Raw genomic sequence first — 12683 nt, 5'->3', positions numbered from 1 at the left:
AAACGCAAGAGATTCGACGACGACACACAGCTCTACTTACGACGGCGAAGATGGGTTTTCACGGCGAGTAAACTCACTATTTCCGACGGCATGGGATTCAACGACATTCACAATTTCCGATGGAGGAAGAAGAGAGAGAGTGAAGAAATGAATTAGGTCTGTGGGTAGCTCATTAAGGGTAATTTGGGGAGAAAAGTATTAGAAAGGGTAGAAATGAAAATGGGAAAAAAAGGGTAGAGTTGCAAAAGGGCATTGAGAAAAGGGCATTAGAGTGAATTATTCATAATAATACCACAGTTTTATATAAAATCTATTCAACCAAAATAAATTAGAAATAAATTAAAAATATTATATTTGGGTTATCTATTTCTAATTTAGGGTATACATTTTAACTATTTAAAATAAATTTTGATTCATTTTAATATGGGAGATTTGCAAAACTACCCTTTTTTTACTACCCTTTTCCAACAATACCCTTTTATGTTGTTCATTTTTAAAAATATCTCTTCTCTTGAACAAAATGACCAAATTACCCTCATCTAATTGGAACATGTAATTGGAAACTGAAAATTTTTCGCCAAATTTTTGGCGACAAAATTTATTTTTCACGCCAAAAAAAAAATTCCGCCAAATTTTTTTTCGTAACAATTTTTTTTTCAGCCAAAACAATGCTGTTAAAAATTCTTGTAAATTTTTTTTGGCGGGAAATAGATTTACAAGGGATTTTAAAAGGGTTATAAAAGATTTACAAGGGATTTTAAAATAGTTTTAAAAGACTTACAAGGGATTTTAAAAGGTTTTAAAAAGATTTACAAGAGTTTTTAAAGGGTCTTTTGTTAATTTTTCAAAAATCTTTTTAAAATCCTTGTACATCCTTTAAACTCCAATTAAACCCTTTAAAAAAATCTTGTAAATCTTTTAAAACTCTTTTAAAATCTCTTTTAAATCTTTCAAAACACTTTTAAAATCCCTTGTAAATCTTTTAAAACCATTTTAAAATCCCTTGTAAATCTTTTATAACCCTTTTAAAATCTCTTGTAAATCTTTTAAAAACCTTTTAAAATCACTTGTTAATCTTCCTTTTAAAATTCCTTGTAATGTTTTTTGCGAGAATTCTTTTTTTGAAAAATTAATTTTGGCGGGAAACTTTTGGCGGGATTGTTTTGGAATATTTTAGGCGAAAAAACATTAATATTTCATTTTGTTAACCTAAAATAATTTCTAAATATGGGTAAAATGGTCATTAAAAAATTAAAGAGGGTAGAAATGAAAATGGATAAAACAAAAGGGTAGAGTTGAAAAAGGACATCATGAAAAGGGCATTAGAAAGAATTTTTCTTTTAATATTAGTTTATGGTATTATATTTGAGTTTCCTATTTCCAATTTAAGGTATATATTTTTCTACCAAAAAAAATTTAAGGTATATATTTTCACCATTTAAAAGAGATTTTTTATTTTAAAATTTGTTTGTAATATTACATTTTTTATTTCTAATTTAGGGTATATATTTTTACTATTTAAAAGTTTTTGATTCAATTTAATATTAGATTAGTGTTTGCTCGCATTTTTATTTGGGAGATTGATACAAATGGTAATAAAAAAACTTTATTATTTAATAAATTTATAGAGAATTAAAAATTTTATATGCTATTTTTGGAAGTTTGAAAAGAAATTATTATTTTTAAAATAATAAAATTTTTTAGTGTCATTCATGTCAATCCCCCAAAAATTTAGAGTGTTATCCACTTAAAATCGTCTCTATTATTTATTTTGTTCGAGGGACCAATAAAACGATCCTCGAAGAAGGATAAACCGCGTTGACCAAAATTTTATATTATTAAATTCTGAAATTCGACACATCACTTTAGTTGTTTTTTACTCAAGTCAATTCTTTGTTTCGTAGCCAAACAAACTCAAAATATCAAAAATTAATTATAGTAGAATATTGGACACTTGGAAAATTATTACTATGAATCGAACAACTAAAAATAGAAATAAAAGTAATATTTTGAGAGGGTAACTCGTAGTCACTTTTCCTAAATAAAAACTAGTTACGAAGATGTACTTCAAAGCTATTAGACAAAAAAATGGCATTTGTTGAACTTTTGACACATTTACAACTCCACCACATCACAAACATCTAATGTCATAGACATTATTAGAATGGTATTACCATTATATGTACATGGAAGACTCGGTAATTAGGTCGTCCATTTTTCAACTGTTCCCAATGATTGTTGATGTGTATAATGACCCCTATACCCCTATAAATCATTTCGAAAATGAACATTACCGCTAGACTAGTATTGTGTCAGACGGCAACGTAATCTTTCGAGAGATTTTGTTTGTTGAACACTGTTCATTTAATAAAGGCTTGCGAGGAACTTTATCTGCTAAAAATGAAGAGTCGCGTCTCAATGGATCTTATATTTACTAGTGTTTTTATTCTCCCAAAAATCTGAGAGTCACCACAACTCTTGAGAGCGTTCGTTTAAAGTCTCATTGAGTTGCATCTTTTTTGGTCCGATATCCAAACATCATCCTCGGCGGAGCCCGTGATAATTAGTCTTCTCCGGAGTAAACTCTTCGGCGCTGCGTTTCTATTTCTAAGGTAATGTTTGAATTCTAATTCGGCTCCGGTTAGGGTTCTTTCACATGGCGGTTCTAGTTTAATCAATTTTTTTTTTGTTCTAGATGGAGTCTGTCGAATTACCCAACCGGTTGATTGCATTTGGGGAGGAGCCGCTTGGCGAAAGGGTAAACGTGTACCACAAAATAAAAACACTGTCTGGGATTATTAACGCTATCGACGAACAAGAGTAATCCTTCATCCTCAACAATTCATTGGGTGGGCTTTTAGATTTTCCGAATAAACCGGCGTTCTCGGCGAGTTTCAGACTCTTATTACTGAGTAGGCAATTGGAAATTTCAACCCCCACGAGATTTGGGTAGTGTTCGCTGGGACTCCGGTAAGATTTTCGTTAAGGGAGTTTAAGATTGTTACCGGGCTTCCGTGTGGCAAATATCCTAAAGTTCAGAAGAAGAAGAAGAGAGGGACGGGGGAAGCAAATCCCCTATTACAGTACCCTGTTCGGTCTAGAAGAAGATGTCACAGTTGAAAGGGTTATTGCGATGCTTAAGAAAAGGGTTGTTACCGATCGCGAAATAAGGCTGCGTTATGCTTGTTTGGCTCTTGTTGATGGGTTTTTGTTGCCCACATCGCATTACCCTAAAATAATTAAAGATCACGCGGAAATGTCCGAGGATCTGCAGGGTTTTTTGTCTTACCCTTGGGGTCGATTGTCTTTCGAGATGATGATGACCTCAATAAAAGAGAGGGAAGTTGAACAGCTCGCCACAACGTGTGTTGCGGTACAAGGTCTTCTATACGCTTTGCAGCTTGTTGTTTTGGAAGCAGTCCCAGCCATACAGGAGGGTCCACAAATTGATGAGGTTGTTTTGTCTGATTCTGATGCGGAAGCAGCCGCTGATGTGGCTACTCGGCCAGGCGTTGCCCTCAAGCTTGGGAATGCAAAAAATGTCGATTCTAATTGCGAGGTAATGTTTTCTCCCAATACATATACGATAAGATGTTTGTTACACATTAACTTCTTTGTTAGTGTCTTAAGTGGCGAATTTCTTGATTTCTTTACTCCAATTTTTTAGTTATCAACTAGTAAATTTTCTTCGAAAATAACTCTGTTACCATGATAATGTTACCATTATTGTTGTCTATCAAACTTTTTGTTTACGTGCTAATGATACATATACGATAACATGTTTGATACACATTAACTTCTTTGTTAGTGTCTTAAGTGGCGAATTTCTTGATTTCTTTACTCCAATTTTTTCGTTATCAACTAGTAATTTTTCATTGAAAATAACTCTGTTACCATGATAACGTTACCATCATTATTGTCTATCAAACTCTTTGTTTTACATGCTAACGATACTGTTAAGGACCCTACTATTAATTGGATAGATGGATGGGTTTTTTTAATTCAATCTCTTTTATCCCATAATAATTTTGTTTCTTCGATAACTCTTTTACTGTTATAAATATACTATTACGGTGCTATATAATACGTTACTTAATTTTCCTGCAGGCTCATGTAGAACCAATCATCTTCCCCAATGCTCGATTGAATCCCGTTGAAGATCTAACATGGTCAGATGATGAAGACGGTGAAAGGGTTGACAACATGGTGAAGATGGCAAAGGAAGGCAAGTCGTTTTCTAATGAAATGTTTTGTGGCGGTTGTATTCCGACCGATATAGTTGTTGCGTCAAAAAAATAAAAGACAGGTGGGAAAACCAAGGTAGTTCGTGGAATGAAAGCCCAATCCAATGCGAGACCAGCCACTGGCATGAGGAGAAAGAATCATGGTCCCATCGGGGAGAAAGGCGAAAGCTCTAGCGGGGTATATTTTGATGCTTTGTCTCGTATGATTGATGAAAAATTGAAGGCGCAATCTGAGAAGATTCTCAAAGGCGTGATTCACTGGTTTACTGAAAATTTGGTTGTTGATCCCGATAATCCGAAAGGTCCTCCTTCTGGGGAACCCGGTTCTTAAGCTGACAAAGAAGCCGCAGACGGAGATCACGGTCCTCATACTGACAAGGAAGTTGCGTTGGGGGATAACGGTCTTCAAGCTGACAAGGAAACTGGCGGAGAAGAGCAAAACTCCAATCCTGTTTCATCTCCGGAGTCTGCCAACGAATACGAGGAGTCGGATTTTAACCCCATCCCTCCGCCGAGGCAACCCTCATCCATGCAAACTGATTTTACCCTTCCATCTTTCCAGGGTGACCAAGCAATATCAGCAGTAGATGATGTTGTTTCTTTCTACAACTCGGTTAATGTTCCGACTGATCCGTCTGGCGGCGCCTCCAATACGAATAAGACGAACAAAGTGCAGGTTAGCGAGTAACGACCTTACCTCGTTATTATTTGTCTTAGCGAGAATAGGGGAGGTAACGAAGTTGTTTAAATTGTCCTGTTTCTCTTATTATTCACGATATCAGTCGGGCGAGGAAGAAGTTGGTGTTCAGCCGGAAAAAAATGGGAACCAACAGGTATATTTGTTATAGACTAACGTTTATAGTGCGCTAATTATTTATGTATCTGGTACTTTAGTTTATAGTTTATTAACTTTTTTATCAATTTACTGTTGCTATGTAGGCCGACGTTGATATGGTCGATGATCTTAACGCAGGCAGGGCTCACCAGGTAAATGCTTTTTTTGTACTTTAAAGTTAGTCACTAAGTCGCTTAGAACAATTGTAATAATTCTATTAACGTAAAATAAACTTTTTATCCGTTAACAATTTGTTTATTTAATTCCATTTTCGATATAATTGTTACACTATAACCTGTAGACCGCGGCAATTATAAATGTATCTGGTAATTAAGTTATTAACTACTTAACGTTTTTAACATGTTTTGGCTTTGTAGGCCGACGTTGAGATGGTCGATGATATTAATGCGGCAATGGCTGAACAAGTACATGCTTGTCGTGCACTATATAGTTATTCCCTAAGTTCGATTACATTGTTTGTAACTAAGCTGTTGTCGTATAATACAATAGGTATCCGATAACAATTTTATTTCTTTTTATGACCTTTTTTCGACATTACGCATGGCTGTTCACTAATGTATATTTTGTCCAGGATGTCAACATGCCGTCTGATGGTGTGGCCCACCCCAGTTCCTCCACAGTTAGCCCTCCGAAGTCTGTTACAACAGAGGTTAGTTTGCTAATGCTAATTGTATCCAGACTTATGTTTTTAAATATTTATAATTCATCACCAGTTATTGTGTCGTGTTTGTATTCAATTCAGAATACTGCTCTCGGACCCGATGTTGCCCCTGATCCATTAAACCCCGTCGCTCCGTTGGATCCCCTACCATCTGTCGTTGTTGTCGCTACATCAGTTGTTGCACCCAACCCTCCTGAGGTAGATGGAGGATTTTTAAATATCTTATATTTAATTGATAAATTCTTCCTTATCCACCAATTGTGTATGTATACGGTATTTTTTTAGGAATCCCAGGATTTTGCGATGTTCTCTTCACAGATTGGTTCATCTCAACCAACCCATCCCAGCGCTCTCCCGACCCAGGCATTAAAGGTTATGATTTTTTCCCCACCCCACCCATTTTTACTTATGAAGCTAATTTCAGTGTTACATACTAAAATCACTATTATGGCGTTTTACTTTAAATTGATTGTACCTATTGATGCTAATTTAGTTTCCTTTTTTCCTAGACGGCTTCATCTCCGATAACTAAACTCAATGACACCCCGAAGGTAGGCACTTTTTTATGTTAGACTTGATATTTAACATCATTATTAGCTAATAGTACAAATTCCGGGTAAGGAGATCCTTACCGTGTAAAATATCTAAGACCGTTGTGTAATTTTTTTTAATACAGGTTGATAATGTTTCTTCCGTAGGAGCTTCTTTGATTCCTAATCTGCCGGTAACTATTGTCCAACGTTACTAACTTTAATGTTATCCACTATAAACTTTATTATCTACTCACACTGTATCTCTCTTAAATCTGATGACGATTGGCAACCCTTATCAGGATTCAGATGAGGTAATCCGAAGTTTCCTCCTTTTTAATTTTTTTCTTTCCCCCCCCCCCCACTCCTTATTTTGCTTTATCTTTTCATTAGGATTTTTCAACCCCCCTCCGCCTTCCGGCGGTAAACTATTGGCTGGGAAAGATGGCGGCGGTCCCGATGGCGATGTCAATCAAGGAAGGAAGAGCAAAAGACCAAGGACGCTTTCTAGTAAGTTAGATGGGCGGTTTCACTTCGACAAGAAAACTAAGTTACTGGTGGGTCACCCATCCCCATTTCTAAGCGTCGGGGAGTTGGCATCTGATCCAGAAGTGCGTTACCAACGATCTCTCTCGAAGATAAAGGGAAAAAGGTAATGCAATTACCGGTTAACTAATTTATCATATTACACTAGAATTATAACTTCTCTCAATTGATTTTGCAGCTCGATTAGCATTGTTGGTGAAGCTTCTCTTTCCCACAAAGAGATTTTCGACATCATTGAGCGGAAGAAACACTTCTCTAGCAAAGTCATGGACGTTTTGATCAAATTCAGCAGACATCTCTTACGGACAGACGACATTGATGGCGAGAAGCTCAGGGTTGATGTGCTTGGCTCGAAATTCGTTTCACAGCTGACGAGGCTCTTTCCGAAGTTTGCTAAAACTTTGCCGCCCAAAGATTTCATTTTTCCATCTGCTTTAGTTGATCTACTAATTGGTGCTGGTGAGTCCAACCGTGTTCGTTTGTTTGCTGAGGCTGATTGTGTGTATATGCCTTTCAACTTCGACAAAAAACATTGGGTGTCGCTGTGTGTGGACCTAAAGGCACATAAGATTACCATCCTCGATTCCAACATTCAGCTACGACGTGATGCAGCGTTATATGCCGAACTCCAGCCGCTGGCTGCCATGCTCCCTTACCTTTTCCGACAGACTAGCTCTTCTAGCGGGGACATCTCGCTGCAACCCTTTCTGCTTGATCGCCCGCATGGTATCCCGCAAGTTTCCTCCCCGTTCGATTCCGGTGTTCTATCGGTTTTCCTCATCCACGCCCATGCTGTCGGAGGGGTCGAGGAATGCATGGAGTTTGACGTTGTTGCGCTGGATGTAGAAGTTAAAAAACTTGTCTCGACAATAATATTGTCGGGTGTTGCCTCCTAATATTTTTATTAGCCGACTATTGGCCTTAAAGACATTGCCTCCCTTCCTTTTGCGTGTAGTACACATGTTTGAACTTATTTATCGGCTTTGCTTTAGCTTTGACTATTTGCTTTCGCTATCGTTTTCAAAGCTTTGTTACTCTATAACTCGCTATATTTATCACCTATCTCTGCTCTTTGGACGGTAACTTTTTGGTAGCTATATTTATCAACTAACTATTATCACTTAACGGTAACTCTGTTATAACGTATATCTTATCTCCTAGGTCAATATGTTTCATCGTTATAGCGTAAAACTTCGAGTATTCGTTCTTATTCGGGTTATGGTGTAACATTATAACACTTTCACTATGTAAATAATATTTCTAAAGACACTGTTTGTGTCTAACTATGTTAGCAATGAAATTGTCAATGTAACCGGATGGATTACATCATAACTTAATAATTATCCATTCTTTTTCAAAAACTGACGTTGTGTTTATGGCTTTATAGGTTTACATTGTTTTAGTTTTCCAACCCGAACACTTGGATAATGGTATGAGCACGTAATCATCTAGTTATCACATACGGGTTATAATTATTAGACCCTATCTCTAAAATTATATCATTGTGAGCTCACGCGTTTTTAAACTTTCCTTAAACAACGCTGTACAATAGGTCTCTTCTTGTGATATAAATCTTTCTGTGTAAATTATACTTTTTAAAATTAAATATTGGGTAAGTGTTAATGTATCTCTTAACCCATATATTATTTCTAAGCTTTCTAATAACATTAGATTTATACATTCTTTAAAGTTGGTAATCTCATTACGGAACTTGAATATTATTTATTTGCTAATATTTTTGTTAGCTTATTTAGTGGTCTCATATTAGTGGGTAGTTTTTATACTTTCTTGTTAACCCATATAATTTTAACTATTCGATAATATTATTCTTACCCAATATTGTTTACATAACCAACGCTGTACAATAGTTCTCTTCTTGTGATATAAATCTTTGTCTATAAATTATCCATTCCAAAATTAAATTTTGGGTAACTGTTAATGTATCCCTTAACCTATATATTATTTCTACGCTTTCTGATAACATTAGATTTATACATTCTTTAAAGTTGGTAATCTCATTACTTAGTTGAATATTATTTAGTTGCTAATTATTTTGTTTGCTTATTTAGTGGTCTAATATTAGTGGGTAGTTTTAAACTTACCTGTTAACCCATATACTATTAAATATTCGATAATATTATTCTTACCCAATATTGTATACATAACCAACGCTGTACAATGGGTCTCTTCTTGTGATATAAATCTTTGTGTATAAATTATCCATTACAAAGTTAAATATGGGGTAAGTATTAATGTATCCCTTAACCAATATATTATTCGCAACTTGAATATTATTTAGTTGCTAATTTATTTGTTAGCTTATTTAGTGGTCTCATATTAGTGGGTAGTTTTTAAACTTACCTGTTAACCATATACTATTAACTATTCGATAATATTATTCTTACCCAATATTGTTTACATAACCAACGCTGTACTATGGGTCTCTTCTTGTGATATAAATCTTTGTGTATAAATTATCCATTACCAATTTAAATATGGGGTAAGTGTTTATGTATCTCTTAACCAATATATTATTTCTACCCATTCTGATATAACAAATTTTAACCCTTTTAGGGTTACATTATTCTCGTTTTGCATCTATTAACATTGTGTGGTAACCCGTTTTAAACTGTCCTTATTAACCCATATCATATCCAGATAACTTGTAACTTATTGTGTATCATTCTTTGACTTTCGTTCATTCAGAGTCTTATTAATTTTGAGAATTTATCGGTAACTTGTAACTTTTTTTTGTTGCCGTTAATATTAGTTTTACTTTAGTTAACTCATTATAACAATTTTAAAATGTTCCATATCAGCTATCCCACCTATTAACTGATATTGTAGATGTGTTATCGTTTTAAAATTTTATTCATAGCTGTCTCCGTAAACATTATCGTTAACAATATAGTTTTCCATTTTCCATAAAACCTAACACAGTTGTTCTATATTCTCTAACACAGTTTTAAATATTTTATATTGATACATGCTTGAACATCGTCATCAAAAGTACCAAACAACATTATAGCAGTTAACAGAAAGTTTATCATAATATATCACATGCATAGAGGAGGTTTGATGGGGATCGCCCCCGATAGTAATATTACATTCTAAGGATCAAATTCCGTATGTATATACAGGGAAAATCTCCTGATCCTTCTGCATTATTTATCACACATTCTTAGTTTCCAACTTTCATGGCACCATCCTTTCAAACCTCCTCTTTTTCAAAAAACATTTTCCTTCCCCCAAAAAACAACCCCACGCTCGCAGTTATGGATCCTGCACGTAAATGCATGAGTTGGTAACTCTAATGTTACCGTTAATTCTGTAATAATAAATAGTAAAATGATTGTTACCGAAACCGGTCCCTTGCACGTTGCCCTATTATGTCCCACTGTCCTGCATCTGGAGCAACGCTTTGAGGATTTTTTCTGCAGATAAATAACACACACATTAGCGATATATCTATCTGTTTATATATCCGTTACTAACAATGTTACCTTAAACTCTCCCCTAGAGAATAGTCTCCTCTTACGCGGCCTTCCCGGTGGCCTACGAACGTAAGGTGGCGCAAGCTTTCCGCTTCCGACATCACTAGGGAAGGTGCCAGTGTATCCATGTCCGGGACGGGCATGATCATCCCCTTGTACGCTAATTTCAGATATGGGATGGTGTGGTGGACGCCGACCATTGTTTCGACACGGATCCCTTCTTTTATTGTCGCTGCTATGGCATGGGAACAAGGAATAGTTAGCAGCTGGAATTCCCTGCATGTGCATGACCTTTCCCAAAGATTAACCGCGAACGCCGAATCTTCCTTGTCTCGCACCTCCTAAAATGCATCTCCTATTTTAAGCACAACAAACCCTGCCTCTTTTTCAAAATTTTCAATGACCATCTCATTGACCTTGGGGAGCAAAAGATTTCCCTCGTGTTGTGCAGTTTCTTGCCGTAGGGCAAACCACGTAACCAGTGTGGTTCGCAGGGTCTCTAAGAGAGAAATTACCGGATAATCCCTTGCCATGGTTAAGACATTGTTTAGCGACTCAGCTATGTTGCTTGTCATGAAAAAATACCTATCTCCCACAAAATGCGACCGCGTCCAATGCTCAAAACCAATGCCTTCGAGGTAATCAGCACAAGCTGGGTGCATAGCCCTTACCTCGGCGAAGATGCGATTGAAGTCGCTTGGACGGTAAGATCGGGCCGCACTAGCCACGAGAAAGCTCAACCCTTCCGACTTGAATATCGAGACAATGTTTCTTTTTAGATGCACCACGCATGCCGCGTGCGATGACATCGGATAAACCTAGAAATTAGAGCCAATGTATCAGTGTTATTGATAAAACATACTCCATGGATAAAACACAAACTATAAAGAAACTGACGTTCGAATATTCTGTTAGCAACTAATAGAAAACGTCTCAGCTAACACTGCTGCGTTATTTTAGCGACACTATTTACAACCGTTGTCAAAATAAAATATAAGTTATCCTGTAAGATCACACTATCAATATGACTAGGGAAATTCCACAGACTTTTAAGTATGGATAACTCCTTAGTTAACAGGTAACAGTAAAATTTATATATCATTTAACCCTATTGTTAACGATTGATAAATACTGCATAATAGTGGGGTTATATATTCCTATAAAAATAACTATATTCATATCGCTGTAATATTAATATTATCCGTTATCAGTAAATAACTTACCTTCCGCATGCTTGCATATATCGATGAGTGCCTGTCTGAAACGAACACCAAATCCGGATCATTTGGTATGGCGTCCGTGAGCCTCTCCATGAACCATGTCCACGCATCGTCATTCTCGCTGTTCACTATCCCAAAAGCAATGGGGAAGACTTGGAAATTGGCATCTTGAGCGCTTGCAGCTATTAAGCAGCCCCCGTATCTACCCCTCAGATGCGTTCCATCAATGACTATCACCTTCCTCATATAAGCATATCCTTTTACAGCTGCGTCCAGTGCAAAAAACAAGTACCTGAATCGTTCCAGTCCTTTCTTATCTTTCTCCGTATCCATGGCAACAAGAGAGTTAGGGTTTGTTTCCATAAGGAGCTTGAAATAAGGTTGGACTAAAGCGTAACTGCCCATCGCCGACCCCATTGCGTTATCCATTGATATTTCCCTTGCCCTCCATGCCTTCCAATACGAGACGTTAAGGCTAAACTCATCCCTTAACATCTTTCTTAACTCATTCGACCGTGGCCCTTTTCCAACACCAAGGTACTTTGTTCTCATGAGTTGCCCTATCACTGCTGTAGACGCTTGTTTGTGGAAATCTCCTCTAGCGTCTACGCTGCAGGTGTGTTGCTGGGTTGCACACTTTATCTCGAACCTCTCACTGTCCTCCAGTTTGGTCGCATAAACCCGCCACGGACATGTATGACTCACACACACCGCGAGTACAATGTTGGGGCAAGATTTGGCAGTAATGAAGTTAAACTTTCGCCTAATCGCATGAATAGCTAGTTTTGTTGCACAATCTTCTTTGTTCTTGAACAATCTTCCGATGAAGATATTGTCCCCTTCATAGTCTGCGTCCTTTAGAGCTCGATGCAAATAATCTGAAATTTACAGAGATAGAGATATGTTAATGTTTACCGGATAAATACCTGACTTATAGGATAATATTTTAATCCACAATTATCAGATACTCTAACATATAGATGCTAATAAATATAATATCCTAACATGTGTTACCTTCTTCTCCAGGGTCGTCGAAATATGGTGGGGCGTCCCTATCATACAAAACTGTTGGCACTGGTGTTTCTTTCAATATCTGCCAACCTCCGGCGAACATGGGTATTTAACTCATTAA

At 36.6% G+C, this 12683-nt stretch overlaps 1 protein-coding gene and 1 pseudogene across 2 annotated transcripts; one reads left to right on the top strand and one right to left on the bottom strand.

Moving 5' to 3' along the window:
* Positions 1–2501: 2501 nt before the first annotated feature.
* AT2G07240 (cysteine-type peptidase) lies at positions 2502–7733 on the top strand (the record flags this gene model as incomplete). The annotated part of the gene is made up of 15 exons (NM_126694.2): positions 2502–2612; positions 2696–3559; positions 4108–4206; positions 4303–4546; positions 4577–4920; positions 5027–5077; positions 5184–5231; positions 5457–5504; positions 5672–5749; positions 5843–5959; positions 6047–6133; positions 6271–6312; positions 6438–6501; positions 6685–6943; positions 7016–7733. Exons 2-15 carry the CDS (start codon positions 3134–3136, stop codon positions 7731–7733), a joined length of 2625 nt encoding a protein of 874 aa, NP_178735.2. The 5' UTR covers positions 2502–2612; positions 2696–3133.
* Positions 7734–10192: 2459 nt separating this feature from the next.
* On the bottom strand, positions 10193–12665 carry AT2G07230 (annotated as a pseudogene; the record flags this gene model as incomplete). Its single annotated transcript has 1 exon — positions 10193–12665.
* Between the last annotated feature and the right edge of the window lie 18 nt (positions 12666–12683).

Source organism: Arabidopsis thaliana, chromosome 2, assembly GCF_000001735.4.
Source record: "Arabidopsis thaliana chromosome 2, partial sequence".
Classification (NCBI taxonomy): domain Eukaryota; kingdom Viridiplantae; phylum Streptophyta; class Magnoliopsida; order Brassicales; family Brassicaceae; genus Arabidopsis; species Arabidopsis thaliana.
The sequence above is the reverse complement of the archived record's forward strand: the minus strand, read 5'-3'. Positions and strand labels throughout refer to the sequence as shown.